At 31.0% G+C, this 25,036-nt stretch overlaps 2 protein-coding genes across 3 annotated transcripts; one reads left to right on the forward strand and one right to left on the reverse strand.

Annotated features, from left to right (window-relative positions):
- Positions 1-3,145: 3,145 nt before the first annotated feature.
- Positions 3,146-4,905, reverse strand: LOC108342390 (protodermal factor 1). Of its 2 annotated transcripts, none has more exons than XM_017580163.2 (3): positions 4,675-4,905; positions 4,167-4,452; positions 3,146-3,683 (listed from the first exon to the last, which is right to left on the reverse strand). In XM_017580163.2, the coding sequence occupies exons 1-3, from the start codon at positions 4,826-4,828 to the stop codon at positions 3,353-3,355; spliced, it is 771 nt and encodes a 256-aa protein (XP_017435652.1). In that variant the 5' UTR covers positions 4,829-4,905; the 3' UTR covers positions 3,146-3,352. The 2 variants fall into 2 exon arrangements, with proteins under 2 accessions (XP_017435652.1, XP_017435651.1); XM_017580162.2 differs by having other exon boundaries at positions 4,657-4,905.
- Positions 4,906-22,605: 17,700 nt separating this feature from the next.
- On the forward strand, positions 22,606-24,215 carry LOC108318677 (xyloglucan endotransglucosylase protein 1). Its single transcript, XM_017556279.2, has 3 exons — positions 22,606-23,036; positions 23,356-23,549; positions 23,639-24,215. Exons 1-3 carry the CDS (start codon positions 22,761-22,763, stop codon positions 24,036-24,038), a joined length of 870 nt encoding a protein of 289 aa, XP_017411768.1. The 5' UTR covers positions 22,606-22,760; the 3' UTR covers positions 24,039-24,215.
- Positions 24,216-25,036: the final 821 nt, after the last annotated feature.

A 25,036-nucleotide genomic window follows, 5' to 3' on the forward strand; every position in this document is an offset into this window, starting at 1 on the left:
TTTTATTCCTTTTATCAAGACATAACTGTTTAGGAATATTTTTTTTTTAAGTTTAACAAAATTGTTTATAGATGTTTATTGAAAAGATTGTTTAGGATAACTCATTAAACGATATATAACTAAACACCATTATAATTGCTCTAATAATTGAGTTATCTTAAAGGCTATAGCAAATTATTTAATGATTTAAATTCAATGTACAAATAATTATTATTTCTATTGTGTAATCTTTCTTTATTTGTGCATATTCTATCAAGGGCAAGTGCTTTATAAAAAATTATATGATCATTCACAAAGACATTAAGAGTTACAAAGATATTCTAAGAATATTTTTTTGATGCCTTGTGTTTGACCAATCCGTACAACATGGTTTTTCCTGAAAAACACAATATAGTATCTCACAACGTAAAAAAAACTATAACAACTCTATCAAAAGTTAATGTTTCAAAGTAAAAAATATTTTTCAAAATTCTATGTAAATACAAGATTGCATGAAGAATATAATAATAATAGCCTAGTTATTTTTGGATAATTAGAAATTATTTAAAACATTTGGTTTGTTTAACTCAATGGGAATTAAAGAGTTTAAGGAGTTGGGTTGTTGTAAACCAAGAATAATAAAATTTGTTTGTAACTTGTTAAAGTTAATGAAAATTTTAAGAGTATTTAAAAAAGAACTGAACATAATTCAGGTTGAGTGAATCAGGATGAAATGAGCTTTTAACTTTGTCTTTCATTAATAAATATTTAAAGACTTTTAAAAAATCCTTAAATATTCAAAACTACTACTAATCGTTTAACTCCTATAAACAACATCTAACATTAATTACGAAAAAATTTCAAACTTTATTTAAACTCTCCCTTTAGAGAGTTTACTTATTATTTCACCTTTATTCATTTCTCATAGACCGAGGCTAAATATTGGACACTTTCAATGTTCCTAATCTTCTATGACCTATGCAATGTAAATTAAAAATAAAAATACTTACTATGGAAAGATTGACAAATAATACCTCCCTTTAAATATACCAAAATTTTGAAAATATTGATGATTTTACTATCTTATAATGAAATATTATTCTTTATAGTATGTCTGTGAATTAACTAGTTTCTTTTTCTTAATTAGTTAAAATTATGCATTTATGAAAAGAATAAAACTATTTCAATAAAATTATTGTTACACAATGGTATATTAGTTGCTATTCTAATATGTAATAGATTTAAGTTATAATAATTTTGAAACGGATAGTTAATTTTGTTCTTGCCGAATTTTAATTAATATAAATTTAGGATATCAATAAAATAATTTCAGCTAATCTAAATTTAAATGAAACTGTTTATTATTATTAAAATTAAAAAAATAGGCATCAGTGTGAAATTTGGATCACTTCAAAGTCATTAATTATATTTTGTCGTATATAAATTATATATATATATATATATATATATATATATATATATATATATATATATATATATATATATATATATATATATATATATATATATATATATATATATATAGATAGATAGATAGATAGATAGATGGAACCAAACCAAGCCAATAAACAAGCTATTTTAATAAAATCTAGATTAGTTAAAATGAAATAAAACGTTAAACCAAGTAAAATCTTACTTGAAGTTAATCAAACGCATATTAAATATTAAATAATAAGAGGGAATAAATTTTTTAATGAAAGTTATTGATGATGATATAACTTCGAAATCAATTTTATTGACATCTTTAATGTTTCAAACCAAACAACAGCCTTTAGCCTTTATTCTTTCATATTAATTGCAGTAATCGGTCCTGCCATGGCTATTGCCAACAACCATTACTAGAAATCATACACAACAACATTTAAAATGGTTGGAATTGGAATCTTTTAAGGTGTAATTAAGATTATCTCTATTTCAACACTACGATTTTAATTCTTTATTTCTTTTTTCTCATTATATACTATATATTTTTTAAGATTATATCATAACTTTTATTTTATTGTAAGAGTTTTATATTTACTTTTATGATATTTTATTTCTAAAACTTATTAGAAGTTGCTTTTAAAATAAAAATAATAATATTTTTTTATCATTATATTCATATAATCTATTTAAAATTCAATAAAGAAGTTTCACAATATCAAACCGTAAATCTTAAATTTATGACTTTGGATATTGTTTCGGATATGGGTAGATGTCAATGAGTTACTTTTGTATGGATTATTAGTGGTTCAAATACTCGTTTTTATGCTACTTGTTAATTTTTGTCATTCATATATTATGCTTAGAATTATCGGTCGAACGTACTCTTAAAGTCATTAAATATTAAATATTTGAAAGTTTAAATTATTAAAACATATTAAATATCATTACTTATCTCATGTATTTATAAATTTTAAAATAAATTTTAAATTAATAACAATATAATTACGACCTAATTGATAATAATTATATTTTGTCAGGTTAAAAATAATTTTTCAATAGACCGACCTCTGCGAGTCATAACTACATGATCTTAATAATAATAATGTGATCTTAATAATAATGTATTGTCATGTTTGTGACGTAACTGACCATTTAGATCATATAGATATCATTTCCGATAAATGAGTTTTATAAAAGATTTATGACTTTGGATGTTATCGGAGTTTTATTAAAAAAATGAAGTTGATATAATAAAACAAAATATAAGAGAAAAAGGAAAAACAGAAAATTTATTACATGATGTATATATAATATACATTAACTAATATTAAAGCAGTATTTGGTATATAAAAGAGATCAAATTACTGTTAAATACTTTTAAAATAAGTGTTAAAATACACATAAACTAAGAGTAAGAACAAATTATACAAATATAGGCAAAACTTATCTTACTCTCAACCAGATTTGCAAAATTGAAAAATCTTCTTTTAAGTTATTCCTTTTCCTAACCACATTAATTTTTTTTCGAAAGTCTAATGGTTAAAATAACTTTTTTTTAGAACCACAAGATTCTTTTGAATTCAAACAATTGTTTAAAACTTACTAAATATTTTTTGTAAAATGAAAAAATTGTGTTTTCAAATAAAGTTGAAAATAATATAATAACTTGTAGAAAGCACTGATTCATTTAAAATTTAAACAGATGAATGAACCCATGCACATTCTAGATGAATAAACTTTATTCAACCAATACCAGAAAGTTTGCATTAAATCTGGAAGAAAAAAAACATGATATCCATCTAAAGACATATTAATAACGCATGTGAGAGGCTTGAATGACAGAAACTAACAGAAATATGAAACATAAATGCTTTAAATTCACACAGTAAATTGACACACGAAATAAAACTAAGACTAAATGATGAATCTATGGTCTAGGCTTCATTCTTCCTTCATTGGCCAACTTGAAGAGCTGAGCTTGTGCTTGTGCAGCTTTGTTAGAACTGAGTGAGGCCACAAATCTCTCTCTGACTTGGTTGGTTGTGTAAGGGAACTTGGTGTTCACCATGGAGTTGAGGAATGAAGCTGTGCCTTCTCTGTAGAGTGCTCCTAGACCATCGGTTCTGGTGTTGGAAAGTGCTTGTGGCAAGCTCAGACCAGGACTGAACCCTGAAACACTGGTCACACCAAATGCACTTCCTAGGGTTCCCCACCACCCTAGGATTCCCCATATGATTGCTGGGTGATTCCTCCAGTAGCTGAACATTCAAACAAAACATCCATCATCTTATATATCACAGAAAGTAATGTAACAACTTATTATGAATTATATATTACATAACAAAATTCATTTTACGTCATTTTTTCTTATACTTCTCCTTGTACCCTTGTCATATAGTATAAACTGCTATGTGACATGAAAGGAAAAGAAAAGAAAGAATAAGAGCAAAGGTGACTCTGTCAAGATGTGATATAAATGGTGGAAAGTAACTTGGATGTATTGATATATTTTATACTTGGATACTAGTATTTTTACATCCGAAATTATTTTACTCCCATATGATATTATCGTTCCGTTTTTTTTTAATGACCATTTTATTCTAAATAAGTGTTAAATGGTGTGAAACAACCTTTTTCTTTTATAGTTTCATATCACAACTTTCTATTCCTGTTTGGTTTAAGAATATTGTTATTGTTGAGAGAGAGAGAAATGCATGTACTCTTAAAATGAAGTAACTTACTTGCATGTGCCAGTGAAGGGAGATGGGGAAGGAATGTAAGGTGGTGAGGGGATAGAGGGGGTGCCAGGGTCTACTGGGGTGGTTGGTGGGCTCACTGTGATAGGTGTTGGGGGGCTACCTCCATAGTATCCACCTGAAGGAGGGTTTGATGGTGTGGATGGGGTTGATGGGGTTGATGGAGTTGAGGGTGTTGGATCATGATGTGGGGGTGATGATCCACAGTTTCCTCCACCATGTGATGGTGGAGAGCTTCCATGGCCATGAGATGGAGGACTCCTGTGTGAGCCTGAAATGAGTGAATAAGAAGATATCAAGACAATGTATTTCAGTATCATATATAAATCTTCTATGAACTTCCAACTTTGGTTCATTTCAAACTCCAAGCTATGAAAAATTATCTTAGATAATAAAGTTGCTAGATACATATACTATGCATGCCTCTTGCATGAGTATTAGACTAATGTAGGTACTTCTTCAGTTAGAGGATTACACAGAGAATCAGAGAAACCTGAGGGGGGATTTCCAGCATGTGGATCTGGGGTGTAGTAGTTCTTCTGATCTTCAACAGTTATGGACATCACAGGAATGACAAGGCTCTGAGAGAGTAATCCAACAAGCATTGCAAGCATGGTAAGAGAGGTATGGCTTCTTTTCCTCTCCATTGTTGCTTCTAGCTGCTTAGAACACAAGAGATATGTATAATAGAGAGAGAATGGTGAGGATTTTGAAGTGGTTTGAAGAAGGGAGAAAGCATGGAATATAAAATGGTTCAAAGAAGTGAAGTAAATATTAGCAGGTGGGAAGAGTGTGTGGTTAGTTGATGTCTTGCAGGGTGCATTTACTCTTGCTATTAATTCACTTCTTCCAGTAATAAAGCCTGAACTTTTCTCAATAACCTTCACCACATGACTAAAATTTAGTTGGACATGTCTAACACATCCAAATTCTCTCTCCACAAATCCTTTTCTTTTTTATCAAAATCTTAAGGAATTAGTGTGCAAATGTGGTACTAATTGAAGGTACACACCATTTTCTTTGTTATCCTTTCTCTAAAAGGGTTTAGGATTCAGAAAACTTATTTTGGCATCTTTATTTCCTACTCAATACAACTAGAAAAGTTCACATGAATATGTATATAATATCCCTTGACAGTGAAATCAATAACACAGAGCCACCTCGTTTGTTGGACCATGACAGAGACATACATGCCCTAGGTATAAATAATATCAACATATAAAATATGCAAGGTGTATTTCCCTCAGGAACAGTTTCAATTGGTTGATTTTAACCACCAATTCATGGTATATATGTAATATAGTTATATATGCTTTCTGTATTCATAAATAGATATTCAGAAAGCAATCACATAAACATGGAAAACTGAGTGCACCTGATAGAAAGCAAATAATCTGATTTACCAGTTTTCAATTTCCAACCCACCTTGGTTCCACAAAGGAGAAAACTTTAATTGCTATGGCTTGGGAACAGCTAGCAAGTTCTGCATCTAGGTTGTCTTTCAGAAGAGAATAGGTTACTGTGGCCAATACATGCACACCAAACTTCTTCTACCATTGTGTGTAAAGTCAACAATGTCAGATTTTCAGTCTTCCATTAAATGAGATTGCCCAACAATGCCATTAGTGTTTAATTTTTGTATTCCACTTATGCAGCAAAATTTTTAGTGCACACAAGTATATTTCCTACACTTTTTCAATAAATAGATAAATAAAATATACTATTGATGTTTTAGCATTTTAAAAATCATAGTGATTTACATTATCATATTTTAGTGAAATGTTAAAACTTTTGTTTCATTTTCGTCTCCTATTAAAAAAAATACTAATATTGGGTTGACATATTTTTTTTATGAAAATTAAGAATGAAAATAAAAACATTGTAGTAAAAAATTACTGCTAATCAAATATATATTATATATAAGTCTTACACTAACATCAATCAATTAATTAAAATGAAAAGGTATAACAAAAATATATTGGTAATACTCTTGCATGCTGTATTGTTAATAAAATATATAGTTTTAATTCCTTGACTTTTTTAATTGATGAAAGTGACGGAAAAAAAAAATAAAGAAGAAGGTTAGATCAAATTATAATATATAAGTGAAGAGTAAACCTCACCTTACAAATTGACAGATTTTATGGATTGAATTAAACTTATTTTCTAATAAATAACCCCTAGTACCATTAAATAGAATACCTATAATATATTTGAATGGGAAACAGCTATCTGCTCCAAATATTATCACATGCCTAAATCTTGAATAATTTTAATTCTTTAACTAAACCGCTTTATTCACAATAATTAGCATAGTCGTTTTTAACTAACATAAGTTTAGCTTGAAGAAATAATAAATTTAAAATTTGAGTTTTGAGAATAAAAAGAAAATTAATTAGGAGAAGAATAATCTCACTGGATTATTTAAATTTTTAAAATAACCATATGCTTTAAAAAATACCTATTATTAGTTTTGAATTATTAAGTTCTTTTTTATCGATTAGTTATTAATATTTTTTATTTGGAAAATTAAACCTATAATTTCTCTCATTCTTTTTTACAAACACACCAAATCAATCTTATAACTTCCAAGGATTTAAAGTATATATGTTGTTTCTCCTTAATCAAATATAAGTGAAAAAATATAGGTCATGTTTTGTAGACTTAAATATAAACAAGTTAATTGTAATCATATTTTAGTGCTAGTATAATATAATTAAAGGTACTTTAGTTAAAGGTGTCTCTTTATTTCGTATAAAAATGAGACCAAACTTAACAATTACTCTTCATAAGTGGGACATAGTTAATTTTGTTTATATGAGTTTAAAGTATTTTACTATAATGTAATATTTGTTATTAACAATGCTAAAAATACATATTCATAATAATTGGACAATTGAAAAAGATGGATTAGAAAACGTTTTACTATGTTATATTCAATATCTTCATTTATCCTTAATTAATTTCTTATATTTAATATATTTAATATATTTTTTGATTGCTCATAATTTTTTTAAAAAAAATAGAGATATTATAAAAGTACTTGCAAACAAAATATATTCCACTAAAAAATATTAAATTATATAAAACATACATTTCTATAAAAGACGATTACCTTGCTTCAAAAATCACTACAAAAATATCAAATTTTATTAAGGTTAATTTTTGACAATTTGAAAAACTTTATTAAACTTTTGGTAGTTTTATTAAAACGGAAGTTAGGTATCATTTTTTTTATTTATGTTTTAAAAATTTTGACTGTTTATGAATTAAATCGCGGTAAATATTATGAAATTATTTTATTATCATAATTACTAATTTTGTGAAATGAATCTCATCTTAAATATTATGTTTCTCTTTCACTTCTAATTTTTTCTTTTGGTCGGCCTATTCTTCTTCATGTCTTCTTTAAGTCGTCAAACCGCAATCTCCAAAAGTTCATTTTCTTTGTCCTTCATTACTAAGTTTTCGTCCTTCGCTCCGTCATTATCACGCCGTTGTCGTCTAAATCTCTCTCTTTTTCTTCGTTCATTATGTTCATTGTTGTTTGCTATTGTCATAATCCCTAAATTGGATTCATTCTTTAATTCACCCTTAACTTATCTTCTCCTGCAATTCATAATTCCCTCTTGGCTTGAACCTCATCTCAATTTCCTTTTCCATCCCCTTACCCTTTTCCTAAAGCCCTAGAAATTAAGAAACTTATCTTCTATCAGTCTTGCCACCACACTGTAGAACGAGAGCTTGTGTGCAACCTTTTCTTTCTTGCATAATAGCAGTGGAACGTAAAAAAAGATTATGGTCGTGTAAATCATATGTGTCAACTCAGTTTGGTTTGGTGCTGCTGCTTCTTCGAAACATAGTCTTTGTTTTAGGATTTTCTAGACTTCTTCTCTTTGTTGGTTCTTCCTTTATTAATCTTCCCCTAACAAAGTTATGACAATCGCATCCCATTGATTCATGTTTAGTCTTCCCTTTAATCTTATAAAGGGGTGTCATTCAATTAATAGGCAACAATAGGAAAGTCCTAGCCAACAACAAGGGTAGATTGTAGACTTGTTATGAGACGAACAACACCTTCCTTGTTTCGTTTGATTTTGATTTTATGTATATTGATATCACATTTTCTTTTTTATTTACATTTTATTTGAAATGAGTAGTTAGGGTGGTTGAAGTACTCAAATTGGGAAGAAATTAGGTTTTAGAATCTTGGTTTCATTCATGTAAGTAAAAAAACCTTATACTACCTTTGATATGGAAATATTTTGTTTATCAATAGCATGATTGCTCTCAAGTTTCTCTGTTTTGACTTAGATGTGTGGTTTTGTTTTCACTTGTTGTGTTTTATTTTATTTGTGGTTAAATTTTTTATCTAATCAAATCAAAGAACTTGTAATGCTTTTCAATTAATGTTTTGTTGAGGTTCGTGAAACTGGTTTAAAATTAGTTGAATTTTACGTACAAATCATGGATATACATGCCTCGAAATACAAGTCAATATATGAGAGGATTGAATACCTTTTTAAGACTTTGCATTCACTATAATAGTGGTATTAGCGAAAAGATAATATGTTAATGTCAGAAATGCAATTTTAAGAAATGACAATGTCATGAAGTAGTATATGAGCACTTAATTGTTAAACCTTTTACAAAAGGTATAAAATGAAACTTCTACATGGGGATAGAAAAGTAAATGATCAAGCTCCTCAAGTCATGGTCGAAGAAGATGGTGGGAGTTCCAATTATTGATAGTATGTGTAAAATGGTTAATGATGTATTTGCACATCATTGCTCTAACAATGACATAGTCGATGATGACGATTTTGGTGTAGAGTCAAGCCATACTGGAAGTCATGATGGTACATATGTTTTTGACTTAATGCAAGATGGACAATAGAATTATATAAAGGATGTGATAAATATGCGAAACTTTCTCAGTCTAGTTATATCACATCAAATGTCTATGAAGAATAAGTGATAACACATGTCCATGATACTAGAGTTGCTAGCATATGCATTTAAACATGCATTTAATCAAGATGGAAGCCAAAAGAGAGAAATACAATTGATGATGATATTGTTGTGAATTAAGCGAAAGAAGATTCCTGGAAAGGTCTTAAGGTATTTTCCCTTGAACCTTCGACTATAGAAGATGTTTTTGTCATCTAAAATAGTTGATCATATGAGATTGCATGCATCACAAAGTATAGATGAAGGCATCTTAATACATTAAAGAGATTCTTAAGCATGGAATAAATTTGACTTGATGCACCCTCAATTTGTCTTAGACCCTTAAAATGTGAGACTCACTTTAACTATTGATGGGTTCAATCCATATGGCACCTTGAGAACCAATCACAATATTTGGCTATGTACTCATACCATACAACCTTCCTCCTTGGATGTGTATGAAACAAATTTCATTCATTCTCTCCATGATCATTTCTAGAAAGCGAGCACCATAAATGATATAGATGTATACTTACAACCATCAATAGAAGAGTTGAAGGAGTTGTCGAACACTAGCATTAAAACTTCCAAAATTCCTTATCTAAACAACATATTTTGTCATAAAGAATTTTAAATTCTTTAATGAAATGAATCACCCTCTTAAATTACCTTATCCAAACACAAGTTAAGACTTTCAAATACATTAAATTTGAATTATTTCAAATTGTTTCACTTTAAAAAAAAATTGATAAAAAGAATTCAAATATAGTGAATTTTAATTTTCGTCTTCAAACAAAGTATTTCAATTGCCACTAAATTCAAAAAACTATTTAAAAATCATATCACTGCTAAAAATAAAATTACTAATATTGATTATCTTTTGTAGTTAATCTTGATTAATGCTATTTATTTTCAAAGTTCTTCAAAAAAAATTTCATTTTAGAATTGCAATTTTTTTTCTCAATTTACGTTAAACGAGGTTTAGGTCAAATTGATCAAAAATAATTCGTCTCAACATTTGTCTTGACCTTAAGCATGAATCGAATCTTAAATACAGGAAAAACACTAAGGAGGAGGGGGTTATAATAATTTTCTTAAATTCTTTCACAAAACAACGATTATTAATTATTGTAGGGCTTACACAATTTGTTGTAGTTGTTAGATGTGTGTGCATTTAATAAAGCATTTTAAGATAACGTTTCAAATAAGGAAAGCAACAACACAAACATTTTTATACTGGTTCACTCAACCTGGGCTACCTCTAGTCAGTCACCCTTAAGACCTCTTTAGGGTTTTCGCTAATCTATTTCAAATATTACAAATTAGTACAAACCACTTCTGGTACACACTAAGTATTATCAACCACTCATGGTTCCTAAGTATTATAAATCAATCTTGGTTCCCTTAGTCAATCTTGACTAGTCCGAGTTTAACCATTCCTAGTATACAAGTATTATTAACCACTTCTAGTTCCCTTACTCAGTACTGACTAGAATTAACTTAATGGAGTTAAACAATACAAGTGTTTTAATTTATTTTTGAATATATTGTTGAGTGACCTTGGCAAGTGTACCAAATTGTATCAAGTAATAACCGATAAGACCAGATATCGTTTTCCCAAAAGATTTGTTCTAAATTTTGCTAATTGTGAAAATTTACTAATTTAGCTACAATTAGGAATATCAAAAGAGTTTTATAAACAATTTTAATTTTAATTTCAAATTTACAAATTATACAACAATAGTCAAGTTTAGATTCATCGGGATTAGATTTCAAGTTCAAAGTATTCTTCTCTACAAAATACCGTTCTTCTAGAATCATGCATCAACATCATAAGCATACAAGCCTTTAATTCCTTAGATGACAAGTTCTAAACCTTGAACAAAAACCACTAATTTCTTAGTTGTTTTAGAACAATATTTGCATTAAGTACGATGTTTAATGATGACTAAACACTTCAATCTATGTCTAGAATCGAATATACTTAGTTGTTCTACCTAAGTATGTGGTCTCAAGCACTTTCCAATGATTCAAACCATTCAAATAGCTCAGATTTCGATCATAGCCATGAATAACAAAAATAAAACACAAAATTCATCAAAGATCATACATTAAAGAGAGAAGTTTAAAAGAGTTTCAAAACTTTACTTCCAACCCTAATGATACGGAGTTTTAGCTACACATAGACATCAAGGAAGCAAGATGAAGTGAAAATGATGGATTAGATGGTGGAAGATGGCGGCCTTGCACCTTGGAATCGTCTGAACTCGAGTTAGAGAGCTTCTGCAGCGTTCCCACTGTAAAAAAATAACTATGTTTTCGTTTTCGAGCCTTTTAATGAGTGCCCAAAAAACTTTAACTCGCTTGGGCAAGCTTCAAATTCGTTGGGTGAATTAAATAATATGGCTCGCTTGAGCAAGCAACACTATTTGCTTGAGCGAATGAGATTATTTATTAGCTTGAGCGAATGATTGTTGGCTTGAGCGAATTGTGCAGGGAAGAGACATTTTCTTCTTCTCCAATCCTTATTTTCCTGCAAAATAAACATACAAAGGCAATCATACACATCTAGAAACATTTATACACAATTTGTACATCTTTTCACGGGAATTTAACACATAACATATGCAAAAGAGATTATTGTAAGTGAAAATAATAGGTAATTATCACACTTATCATATATAAACACAATTAATGTTTGATTACAAGTATAGATTTAGATAACTCTTATTTAGAGGATAAATACAACATAATGAAATCTGAGAATTGTAAAGTTCTTTCGCTTAAAATGAAGAGCTTCAGACAATATGAGCTTGGAGATCAATAGAGTAAGTAATCATTGATCTTTCTTGTATATATTCTCTTTTCTCTTCTTTTTTTCAATAATCTTCAACAACACCTTCTCTTCTGTGAATCTTCTTTATATAGCCCTCTTAAGAGATAATCGTTGGACACAAAGTTGACTTATAGATAGACTTCATAGCCTATTTAGGTAGTTGGTCAAACTGAGGTCTATGTTGTAGAGTAACAATGCTTTATCAATGTTTTCTTTTATATCTAGCTTGTATGGTTCTCTAAAGCTAAATACTTTGAGAAACATTCTAGGAATGTCTTCATATCTGTCAATGTCTTTTTTTTCTTTGTGCAGAGCTTCTAAATAGAGTTTGGTTTTTTATATTACCTACATAGACAACAAGAATAAAACATGCAAGCAACAAAACAATTTTTTGTACAAATTAAATGTTTTAACCGTTGATGATCATTAAGCATGTTGTGTGTTTAAAACATTTTGGCACGTGTCAATATTGTTTGAAGGAAAAATGTTTGATGTGTTATGATATAATATTATAAACGCTTATTTCATAAGATTGTCTAAGCTCTAGTACATCGTTTAGTTATGCTTAGTAGAGCTTGATGTGCAGAGGTGATGGAAGACAACCTGATAAACTTTCCTCATTGTCCTCTTGTATTTCTTTTACGCTTTATTTATATGCATTTTAGCTTTCATGGAGCATGGGTAACTATAAATACCCATCTCCACCATTGTATTAAAAACTTTTGAGCATAATGAGAATTGAATTTTTGAAATCAGAATTAATTCTCTCTTGAAAGTCAGGCTAGAGAGTCCAAAGACTTCCTTTAGCCACCTTCCAAGAACATTCCTTCATTCTTTAATTTTTTTTCCATGGTGCTTCTCTCTCCTCCTCCACTTTGAGCCACACATTTTTAGCCATGTCTTCCTCTTGTGCGCGCACATCAGCGCTCCAAGCTGCCTATCCACTGCAGCCACGCGTCATAGGCCATTACCTCATCATTTTTCCTCTCTCGTGCACTCTAGACAACATCTTCATTTTCGCACTCTTCGTCATTGAGAGCTTCGTTTTCTCTCGAGAGCTCTCCTCGATGCAAGTTGTTCTTCATCACAGGTTTTATTTTCGTTTCTCTTTGCCTTAGCCATTTCTTCCCTTGAATAATATTTTCCACCTATTACCTTTGCATCTAGGTAATTTTCCACCATTTTCACCGTACAAATTTCATCTTCACCAATTTTCTTCGTTTTATTCTGATTAAAAGCCTCTTCACCATTTGTTCTTCATTATCTACCGTTCAATCTAGCCTTTGAACAGTTTAATCAGTCCGATATGAGTTTTTCCCTTTTTCTCGGGTTCCTTCGGTCTAGATTATGGTTTGTCCTCCTTCTTAGGGTTTTCAATCTATTAACCCTAAGTTCTTGAATTCTTCTCTATTTCATGTTCGATCTCAACTCTCTCTTTTGTTCCACTGCGTTATACTCTCTGAGGAAGCTTCAAGGAGCTCGCGACACGCGTAATCAGTCTTCTCCTCCAGGCATCTTCCATCAAGAGGCTTTATCATTTTTTTCAAGTGCTATGGTGATTAGACACTATGTTAGGAGTTCTTTATCATTCAATGCTTTTTATATTTATGCATTGGACATGTTTGAGATATCATATAATTATATATCTTTTGATGGCGTTTAGCGCATTATACTGATATCCTATTTAATTTGTTTTGTCAAACACTTAGTGGCTCAACACGTCTGGATATTGAATCTTTAACATCAACGTTTAGTTCAGCGTTTACATGGATTATGTTTCCTTTATAATAGACGCTACTTGTGTTTAGACATATTTTTCATCAAATATTACATTCTTTATAAATTTTTATCTCGTTTAATACTCTGGATAGATTATTATATCTAATAAGCACTTCTTTCATTTAGTATTATCCGTTAGGACATGCCAACGTAAGACGTTACATTCTATAATCAATATTTCATTGAGTGTTGTTTGTTACACTTCAAAACTCGAGTTGCTAGACAATCTAGTCTCTCTAGATAATCTTATCTTACAGAAGTGTCACAAGATTTAGTCAGGGCCCACTAAACTTAACTTTTGGCCTAAGCTGACTCATTTGGATCTTTGACTGCGTCGATAAGTCTCGACATTCGTAGACCTTTGGCATGAACCAAATCGTATCAACATTCGACCAAGGCCAATTTGACTCTACCTTTGGCTTGGGTCGAGTCATTTTGGACCTTCAACCTTTGGCCTAGGCCGAGTTGTTTGGACCTTTAGCCCAAGCTGAATCATCTCGATCTTTACCTTTTGTAAACTTGTCTCGTCCATTCCAACCAACTTGTTTATACCTTTGACCTGAGCCAAATTTACTAGACCTTTGGCCTAGGTTGACTCATATCAACTTTGCTTAGGAGGAATCATCTCAACCTTCAACCCAAACAAACTTGCCTCGACCATCACAAACTGACTCATCTTGACTTTCAACCTAGGCCAAATTGATTGGACCTTAATCCTAGATCGATTCATCTCAACCTTTGACTTAGGCTAAATATGCTCGACCTTTGTCCTATGTCAAATTGGCTCAACCTTCAACTCAAACCAACTCGTTCAACATTCAATTCGGGCCACCTGACTAGTCCACGACCTTTAACGTAAGTGATAACGCTGTTGTTAACGCGATCAAATTAATACTATTAAACTATAGCAACTTCAATATTGCTAAGATAGTAGCCAAAAAACTAGAAAGGATAAATTCAACCCTAAGTCGTCTCCCAACAAACATAAAATTGATTCTTAACAAATTAATTTTTATAAAAACTATACAAAAGGGTTAGTAAAATAATAAAGAAGGTAAAGATAAAGAAAAAAAATTAAAGAATGAAGTAACAAAAGATAGAAAGAAAGAAATTTATAACGATATTTAAAAAGATAAAAAAAAGAATGATAACGAAAATAGGTTGATTTCACTACTTTTTCATAATAGGATTCATCATTGGTTATCTAAAGATTATTGTTCAATTAATTATTATCTTAGATTTTCAAATTAATCGATGTAAATTCTATATTAATTTGTTGGTGTTCTCAATCTTAACAAAAGTACATTCTCAATTAAATATTACTATACTTAATCATGTCTATTCTTTTACCTCTTATATCAAGTGAAAAACTAATTAACCAAAGTACATTCTTGATTAATTCTTGTTAAATTTTTTACCACTAATCTAAGTACATCCTCAATTATTGACAAAAACTCATTCAATCATATGAAAGTTTCTAACTTTAATCAAAGTAAATTCTCAATAAAATTAAAAACCCTTGGACTCATATGATTGATATGTTATGTAAATTTGGCACCATGCTAAATTTCTATAATGTAAAAATCAATACTTTTACTTGATTAAAAAGCAAAATACATAGATAAAAATAAATCACACCAAGAATAAAAAGAACAAACAAATTTATTCATCTAACCTCAGAATCCAACTAAGAAATTACAGCACAATCAATTCAGAGGCTTAACACTCCATGAAATGTTGAAATAACATGAAAATAGAATAAGAGAGAGTGGGGAACATGAGAGAAGAGAGGGTGGAGAACATGACAGAAGAGAGGGTGGACGAAATTTGAACTCCCCAAAGGGTTCCTAAGCTCCCCTAATGTGTTTCCCTAAGTCTCTTTATATAGTTGAACTTTGTTTCGGGTTTTTCTATCGTTGTAATCTTCTTTATGATAATCTAATATCCTCCAATTATCTTTTAAATAATCCAATTATCTTCTTGGCTTAGCCAATTTTTTTTACTTTTTCATGCTATGCTTGGATTGACTTCTTATGATCTTGATTATTTGTGATTCTTGGATTTATCTTTAAAATATTCTATTAAAGTACAAAAACCCATTAAGAATCCAATATTAAAGGCTAAATGAGAACATAAATATGCATTCATCAATAAACCAACACATCTCAGCCTTCACTTTGAGTCGACTCAACTCAACCTACGACTTGGGTCGACTCAACTCCACCTTCAGCGGTCCGACTCACCTCAACCTTTAGCCTGGACCAAGTCAACTCGACCTTCGGCATAGAGCAACTTGTCTCAACCTTCAACGAACTTGTCTAAACCTTCAGCCAACTTGTCTCAACCTTCAACTCGGGCTAACTCATCCCATATTTGGCCTTAGGATGACTCTTTTGAACTTTGTTCTAGGCCAACTTGTCCAACCTTTGTCTCGGACCGAATCGACTCAACCTTCGTTTTAGGATGAATTAACTCGACCTTCCGCTTAGGCCGAATAAACTTGACCTTTGACCCAAACTGAATCGACTTGACCTTCGACCAAGATCAACTCATCTCGATCTTTCACCTAAATCTACTCATCACAACCTTTGATCCAGACCGACTTGCCTCGACCTTTAATCCAAGTGAACTCATTCATACTTTTACTTATTGACCCTTCTTTACCTTTAGTTAAGCCTTCTTGGGCCAACTCGATTGACTTGGCTCAATCACGTGAAGTAGAAAGAAACAAAATTTCAAATTTCTTATAATTTTTAGGATATTTAAAATTCTTCTTTTGTATGCATTTAAAATATCGTTCAAAATTTCTTAACTTTAATTTTTTTCTAATTTTTTTATTTAAATAAATTATGTAATATAAAAAAAAATTAAATTCTTCATATAGATGAATTTCTCTTTTAAGTTATCCCACGCACAAGGTTAATGAAAGATGTAACATCCCAAAAATACAGTAAAACTATATAATAGAATTAATTACATTGAATGATAAACCAGTTCAGTTTTACATCAAACAAGCGAACACTCTTGGCCGAACGGCCTTACATAGAGTTCCCAAAGAGTGAACAGTACAAGATTTAAGTGAAACATGACCAAACGGCTTACAGAAGCTAAATTACCGAAGCTAAATTACCGAACGGTCGAATAACAAAAAGGAAAAGGAAGTGACTGAACGGTCACTTCATGCAAAAATAATAACTACAACCGAACGTCCTACTGTTCGGCCTTCACTTCCACATCTACGAGGTTCGCATCTTCCAAATTTTCTTCTTCCAGCGCCTCTTCAAGTAACGCGCTTCCATCTGCTCACATCCATACGGATGATCATTGCAAAGACAAGACGGACGTACAACAAGACAACACAAGGAAACACAGGGTAAGCTTATTTAATTTAATTCAAGAAATAACATACGTTTTCATATGTAAGCACATTCAAGTACATTAAAATAAACAATTCAATTAAACCCTGATACTAGACCGACCGTCCGGACTGTATGAATCTGTGTAGCTACAGGCGTTCGTGCACCCGGGTGATGTAGTAACTGGAATACTCTCATCAGCTGCCACCCGAGGTTAGTCCTATTCATCCAAAGTACCCCTAAGGACGGGACCTCCTGCCGTTTCCACACATGACCTACCCTCCTCTACGTGAGGACGAGTACCCACGAAACATCAGGATGAACAGCCAGCATTAGCATGCCCACAGTCATACTTTACCATTTCCAATATTCTTACATGAATCGTTCCTCCCCGGAACGCTCGTTCAACTTCACATCATTTCATTCATATCACATTCTTTTCTTATTGCATTCATAATCATTCTCAATTCCATCTTTCATTTTCAGTTTTATCAAACTCATCTTTATTGTCAATAAGTTAAATCTCATCTTTGTTCAAAGGTTTATAAAGACACCAGAATACCGAACGTTCTATCCTCACTCAGAACGAGGACGAACGTTTGAGACAAGACAGATAGCTTTCCAGTTCCAAAATAGAATAAGACCAAGAGAGTTACTTTTAGATTCAAGAAATGAACCGAGTAAAATAGTGGAATATGTGACGAACGGTATCTACCACTTGAATCAGTTGGATGAACTGACTCTCTTGAATTTAAACCAATACTTAAAGAAGAAATCAAGTATGGAGGCCCTAGGCCGGATCCAATGCAAGAAGAATAATTAAGATGTTAAGGAACTATATTTAGAACAGTTCACATACGGAAATCCTATGCCAGTAAATGACCGAACATGATAAAGGAAAATATTACTGAAGTTGGACGAACGCTATTTTATCAATATTGATTATACAATAGTACGAGCGTTAGGTGTAAGACCAAGCACTACTTAATACGAGCGCTAGGTGTAAGACCGAGCACTACTAAATATGAGCGCTTGGTATGAGACCGAGCACTGTTCAATACGAGCGCTCGGTATAAGACCGAGCACTTACGAACGGCGAAATTATACCAATATATATATATATATATATATATATATATATATATTACTTTATCAAGGGATATTCGGATACAACTATGCTTGGCCGAACGCTCTAACATAGTATTACCACACGAGGACGCTTGTCCTCAACTAGGGTTCTCTCCAAATGAAAGAATCCTGTTTCAACTAGGTTCTCCAGGAAAACCGAACAGTCAATGACCGTTAAGTGACGAACGTACTTTATCGTAGTGAAAGTTTACTAATCAGATCTCATTTATATTCAATTCGTTTCTCAATATATAATTTCATAACTTTATAAAATTCATATCATAATCATTTTGCTTACTTTATACCATCCATATCATACCAAGAAATCATATTCCATATCCACAACCATATCAATATTCATACTTTATACATACATTCAGTCATTCAGCATAGCACAATCATTTTCCATACCCAATCAAAACAACAAACGTTCATGCAACACATGATTAATAAATTAAATTAATAAGCTTCCCTTACCTCTAGTGTGAACGGACGTCCTACAGTCTGCAACTTGGTTTGCAAAAGAACTAAGATCCCTTTTTACCCTTAACGCTCAACTGCTCTACGAACCAAAATCAAATAACGAACCAACAATGATTCAGAACTATAACTAAGGGTTCATGAAACCAGAACTTGGTTTGCATGTTGACAAGAACGAAAGGTTAAGGAGGAGAAAACTTACCGGTTTCAGAACTCGGAAATGATCGGTTCAAAATGAAGCTTATGACGCCGGGAACACTTCTACGGTTTCTGAAATGATGATCGGAGAAGAGAATGATAAGTTACAGTAGAGAGAAGGGAGAGTTTTCTAGAGAGAAGAAGGAGAAATGGAAAGTCAGAGTTTGGAAAGGAGAAGGTGCATGCAGAAGAGAGTGGGACAGAAGCTTTCAGAAAAATCAGTTTTCTTCCCACGTCAAAACGAGCGTCCGCTCTTCTGCTGACACCTGCATCCCACTATCTGATTTCTGATTCTCGTTGCTTGACACCTGGCGTCCGCTCAAAGGGTTTTTAAGTGCGTTTTTAATGAGACCCGACAGGTGGGGTTTGGGTGGGTTTTCCGAAGCCTGACAAAAGACTTTTTCTTAGTGATGAATTTTTCATATTACATAACCTATAAATACTAAAACCAATATTTTAAAAATTAAAGAATGAAAAAATTGAAAAGTTTCACCAGTGTAAACATCATTGGCCCTTTAATTCCATAAGGAAGGTGGGAATAAAAAAAATAGAGATATTTTTTATACCAAAATGTATAAATTACTAATAATAGTTGAATATTCTTTTGAAAATAATTTTTCATATTACATAACCTATAAATACTGAAACCAATATTTTAAAGATTAAAGAATGAAAAACTTGAAAAGTTTTACCAGTATAAACATCATTGACCCCTTTAATATCATTTTGGGAATGAAAAAATAAAAATAAAGAGATATTTTTTATACTAAAATGTATAAATTACTAATAATAGTTGAATATCTTTTTTGAAAATAATTTAATATTAAAATCCGGATAAATGTAAGATGTGGTCTTTTTCGCAAATGATCTAAAGATAATTTGTTTAGAAGTATTTAAAATAAAGAATTTATAACATATTAAATTATTGTCATATATTTAATTCATATTTCCTTTCTTCCATATCTTTCTAATTTATAGATGGCCGTTAACTTAACTTTCTTATATATATATATATATATATATATATATCATTAAAGGAATAACTAGGTCAAATGTAATTATTTAGACAAACAAATAAAAAGTTCCTTTTAAAGAAACCAAAAATACTAAAACTAACTTTAATAACTATCTAGATTAAGTATATTTTAACATATATTTCATATTAAAAAAACAAATTAGAAAAAAGTGTCCATTTTCAAGACTAGAGAAGAACACTATAAATTTGAGTATAAAACTTAAGTCAAATATAATGTAAACCGACAATTTTTTTTTTTTATAAAAAAACTAGCGATGTTTTCTTGATATGATTATAATACATTTTTAAATGGAATTTATAAAAAAATAGTTTATTTATTAGTTCTTTAACTAATACTCCTATTACTTTTTTAAGACATTAGGTTAGTGTTTGCAGTAGTATTGTACCTAAAGGAGATATTTGGCATATGGTTGGAAAAGTGGGCCCCAAATACAGAAGCAAGAGTAGTGAGTTATTCCAAAATAAATAAGGTTGACAGAAAGTAGATGAAGTTGAACAAAAATGCAGCAAGAGAATTGAATGTACTCAGACTTTTATTAGAGAAGGTGATATTGGTTCAGATTCATTGTGAATTAAAATTATTTATTTCATCTTAAAATAATAATAGTTTTGATAAAAATAAAGTTGAGTTACACTTATGCTTTTCAGTAAAATATTAATTGCTTTATTTTTAATTGGTCTCTGAATAAATTATATTCATATTTACATTTACAGCAGATAAAAATATATATTTTCTAGATTAGTTTACTAAAATTATGTCAGGAAGTGATATTTTATTTAAAAGGATCTTGAATTTATTATTGTCAAAATGGATTGTAATGTGCGAGCCAACCCGGCTCACCACGGGTTTGAGCTGGGTTGAGTTTGAAAAAAATATAATCTTTTATGTGAACTAGTTTTCAACCCGGCTCAGTTAGAATCTGGCTCATCGGGTTGAACCCGTGGTGAGCTGAATTAGCTCACCAACCCACCTAATTTAATTTTATTATTTATTATTTTGTATTTTAATAGTTAGCATTTTTTTCATTATATTGTATATGGTTATAAAGAAGAAGATGTTTCACGAGAGAAAAATATTATAAATTTATTTATTCAAGACTCTAATATTATAATTGAACAACTGATACAAAAATTATCAATATAAAAAACTTATTTGTTCGTCTTTTGTACATGTTTTTAGATTACGCTGGGATTATATCATACTTTTTTTTACTTTGAATTGTCTTTGGAGTTTAAGATCATTTTAGTGTAACGTTTATTTAGTTTTGAATTTAAAAAAATTGTAATATTTTATTTTTAAAAAAACTTATAATTAAATGAGTCAATGACCCAATCCGTTTTTCAGTTCGCAAATAAGTGAGTCGGGTTGAATTGACTCACTAAGTGATCAATCTGTGGTGAGCTAGGCCGGATCGAGCCGGATTACCCGTTTTTACAGCTCTATTTGAATTAAGGTATATTGGGCTACTGAGAGTACAATCTTTTTTATTGAAATACACAAATGTACATTTTTTTTTATTTTCTTACTACATTTCTTTATAATTTCTAACAAACAAACTCGTTAAATTTCTTAACTAATTGTTTTAAATAATAGTTATTGAAGTTTTTTTTTCTGTTGGAAACAGTGAGGCAATCACTGTTGCATATGCACAGGGCATGACATATGAGAGTGCAGAGTCTATTTATGAGAATGTAAAATGGTAGCAGAATTTGTGGGAATGATGTTAGAAGCTACTCCTGTTATTGTAACTGTTTTGCTGAACATCTTTCCATGATTGCTTGTGGGATCCTCTTTTGGAATTTGGAATATCAAATAAATTGTTGCACATAAATCATAGCATTGGTGAACTTTTAGATTAATAAATATTAGATGTTATGGAAAAAATTTATTTACATTTATTGCTTTTGTACACAAAATTCTAATTGAATCCAAAATAATTAAACAATTATCCAATGGAAAACCAAAAATAATCACAAAGCTATATAGTTCCTTCTTATAAAAGGGAAAAATACAATTATAAATTATTTAAATTGTTAAGATATTCTTACATATATCTTAACAAAAATTTAATTAGAAATATAACTAACTAATTGATATAATATTTACTATATATTGAACAATAGTTTAATGTTATATAAAAGTTGTGTTTAGAGTCATAGCATCTTCCATTTCAAAACCAACACTTCTTGGGATGGAAGAATACGGGGACGATACCAACGCTGCCGGTATGTTACCTTACAACTATTAATTCCTTCCATATCCCACACATAAACACAGTATTGTTTAGTAAAACTCACCTATTTTTCAAGCTTTTCATGGTTGCTACCCCTTTTAGTAAAAGCAGAAAAATAAACCAACCCTAGCAAATTAAGTAAATTTTCATGGGAAAAAACATCTTAAAAAAAGCGGCATTATAATCATGCATGCAAAGGCCAGAACTTGTGTTGTTATATATCATACATATCACTCTATGTTTAGCATTTCTATGTTAAGAAATTACCCATTTTGATGGAGCTTTGACCTTTTGTCCAACACCAAGTTCGAAGAGCCAAAGATCTAAATCATTGGTGCCATGAAATCCAACTCTTCTCACGTCTCTCTCCCCCTTTAAAAAACCATATTATCCAGTAAACATCTCGAATTGCAGTTCATAACTGCAATTACGAGAACCGCATTGGGGTTGTGAACACAGTCATCACAGCCTGTGTTTGACAGATACGTTCACATACACGTGAAAAACAACTCCATTTTTCTCAGGAAAAAGTGATTTAATATATACACATTTTTCTTACACTGTGCCTTCTTACAATTGCAAATGGCTTCTTGGTGCTGTGGTTCCGTTCCTCTTCTTGTTTCTGTCTTCTTGGCCATAACGACACTCGCATTGGGTGGGAATTTCTACCAAGATTTTGACAATCTCTTCGGAGATGTAAGGGTCGACATTAAAGATGGAGGGCAAAGCATGACCCTCACAATGGACCAATATTCTGGCTCAGGCATTGGCTCCAAGAATGAGTACTTGTTTGGACGATTCGACATGCAAATCAAGCTCGTACCAGGAAACTCTGCAGGAACTGTCACAGCCTTTTACGTATGCATGTCTTCCTCCAAATTCATCATTAACATTTTTTTCACCAAACTCTTCGTGAATATAAGATATATATCTTTATACTTAAAAAAAAAAAGTGGATTTTATCTTTAACTAATCTCTATAAAATTGATTCATAAAACGAGATTTACACTTAATTATATATTATAAATTTTGTCTCTATTGATATGTATATCGGTGAGAAAAACCAGAATCCATGTTTAGTGTGAGAAATGGCTTTCAATTTATAGATTTCAGCTTATTACAACGTAGAACGCAAGATTGTTTATGGCAAAGTCATTGATATGTTTTTTATGTGCAGCTAAGTTCTCAAGGAGCAAACCATGATGAAATAGATATAGAGTTCTTGGGAAACTTGACTGGAGACCCTTATCTTCTCTCAACGAATATATATGCTGATGGTGTGGGTGGTCGTGAGATGCAGTATTATCTTTGGTTCGATCCAACAGAGGACTTCCATACTTACACCATTGATTGGAACCCTCATCGCATAGTGTAAGTAACAAAACATGTGTATATATAATGTAATTGGATGACATTCCCATTAGGGTTACCTAAAAAATGTTTTTTTGGTGCGATTTCAGAATCTTGGTGGATGACATTCCCATTAGGGTTATGTTGAATAGAGAGACTATTGGTGTTCCTTTCCCAACAAACAGACCAATGAGGATGTACACAACTCTTTGGAATGGAGATGCTTGGGCAACAAGATGGGGGGCAGTGAAGCTTGATCTGTCATATGCTCCATTCGTGGCAAGCTTCAGAAATTTCAATGCTGATGCTTGCATTGCAAATGAAGGTGGTGCAAGCTGCAAGGGTTTCAATGGTGGAAGAGCAACTGGTCTTACTGAAGAGAAGAAGAGTGAAATGCAAAGGGTGCTTTCCAAATGGGTTGTCTATGATTATTGTCGTGATTTTAGACGCTATTCACATGGTCTCCCTTACGAATGCCGCAGGGAAAATTTATTAGATCAAATTGAATAGAAGTTCAATCTATCATGCATTTTCCATTTATCTAATTTCATCAATTCAAATGGACGTTATATCAGGAAGGAAAAGATGGATTCATTGACTGATATAAGCTCGTTTGGACTCTCAAAGGCAATTCTATCTTTGGATCCAAACAAATTCTATGAGGGAAGATGTAGTTGTTATGTTACACGTAACATGTATATTTGAATTGTGCATGAAATGTTGTTATTCTATTAAATGGAATGAATTTGAAGCTATTGGCCGATATATGATCCCGTTTGCTGGAATTGTGTATTCAAAGTTGTTTCTCGCTTTAATGTTTTTGCTTAACTTTGTTTTTTTTTCTTTATAAATTTATAGGTTCATAAGCATTATTAATTAAACTTTGTTTAACTAACATTGAGTCTTTCAATGTTTTCTCTTTCACATTTCGATCACCCCATAAAAGAATAGCATATATCTTCAGCAAAATTCATACTTGAATTTGTTGGTTGCTTCAATATATTAGTTATTACCTTGAATTACAAAATTAAAAAAGAATGTAATTATAACACTCTCTAATTTGTGAGCATGAGTGGTAAAACAGGTCATTCAACCGTTTTGATCTACTAAAATTGAGATGAGTCAAACTAATCCATCATACTAAAATAGTTTGAAATTCTTCGTCTTGTCAACGATGGTAGGTAAATTAGCAGATTGGCGCACCTCCTAATTTTATAAAATATTTAAATATATATATATATATATATATATATATATATATATATATATTTAAATATATTTTTAGTATTTAAATTATAACACAATTTTAAATTTCGTTCGAGTTTTGAATCATTATATTTTGAAAATGAATTTTTTTTCCTTTTTACTTTACCAAGGGCATTATGTGTGTCCTTGTTGCAACCGTTCCTCTTCCTCCCCATTGTAGCTGTCACTGCCTCCCCAAAATACACAGCGAGAAGAGACATCATAATCTTCTTCGCTTTCTCCCAAACATTTTCCTCACCCAT

Source organism: Vigna angularis, chromosome 6 (assembly GCF_016808095.1).
Source record: "Vigna angularis cultivar LongXiaoDou No.4 chromosome 6, ASM1680809v1, whole genome shotgun sequence".
Lineage (NCBI taxonomy): Eukaryota > Viridiplantae > Streptophyta > Magnoliopsida > Fabales > Fabaceae > Vigna > Vigna angularis.

Coding starts and splice junctions, on each gene's coding strand:
- LOC108342390 (XM_017580162.2), bottom strand. CDS start 4,828: ATGGAGAGGAAAAGAAGCCATACCTCTCTTACCATGCTTGCAATGCTT. Junction 4,453..4,656: donor AGGTTTCTCTGATTCTCTGT/GTAATCCTCTAA, acceptor CACTCATTTCAG/GCTCACACAGGAGTCCTCCA. Junction 3,684..4,166: donor CCCTTCACTGGCACATGCAA/GTAAGTTACTTC, acceptor TTGAATGTTCAG/CTACTGGAGGAATCACCCAG.
- LOC108318677 (XM_017556279.2), top strand. CDS start 22,761: ATGGCTTCTTGGTGCTGTGGTTCCGTTCCTCTTCTTGTTTCTGTCTTC. Junction 23,037..23,355: donor GAACTGTCACAGCCTTTTAC/GTATGCATGTCT, acceptor TTTTATGTGCAG/CTAAGTTCTCAAGGAGCAAA. Junction 23,550..23,638: donor TGGAACCCTCATCGCATAGT/GTAAGTAACAAA, acceptor GTGCGATTTCAG/AATCTTGGTGGATGACATTC.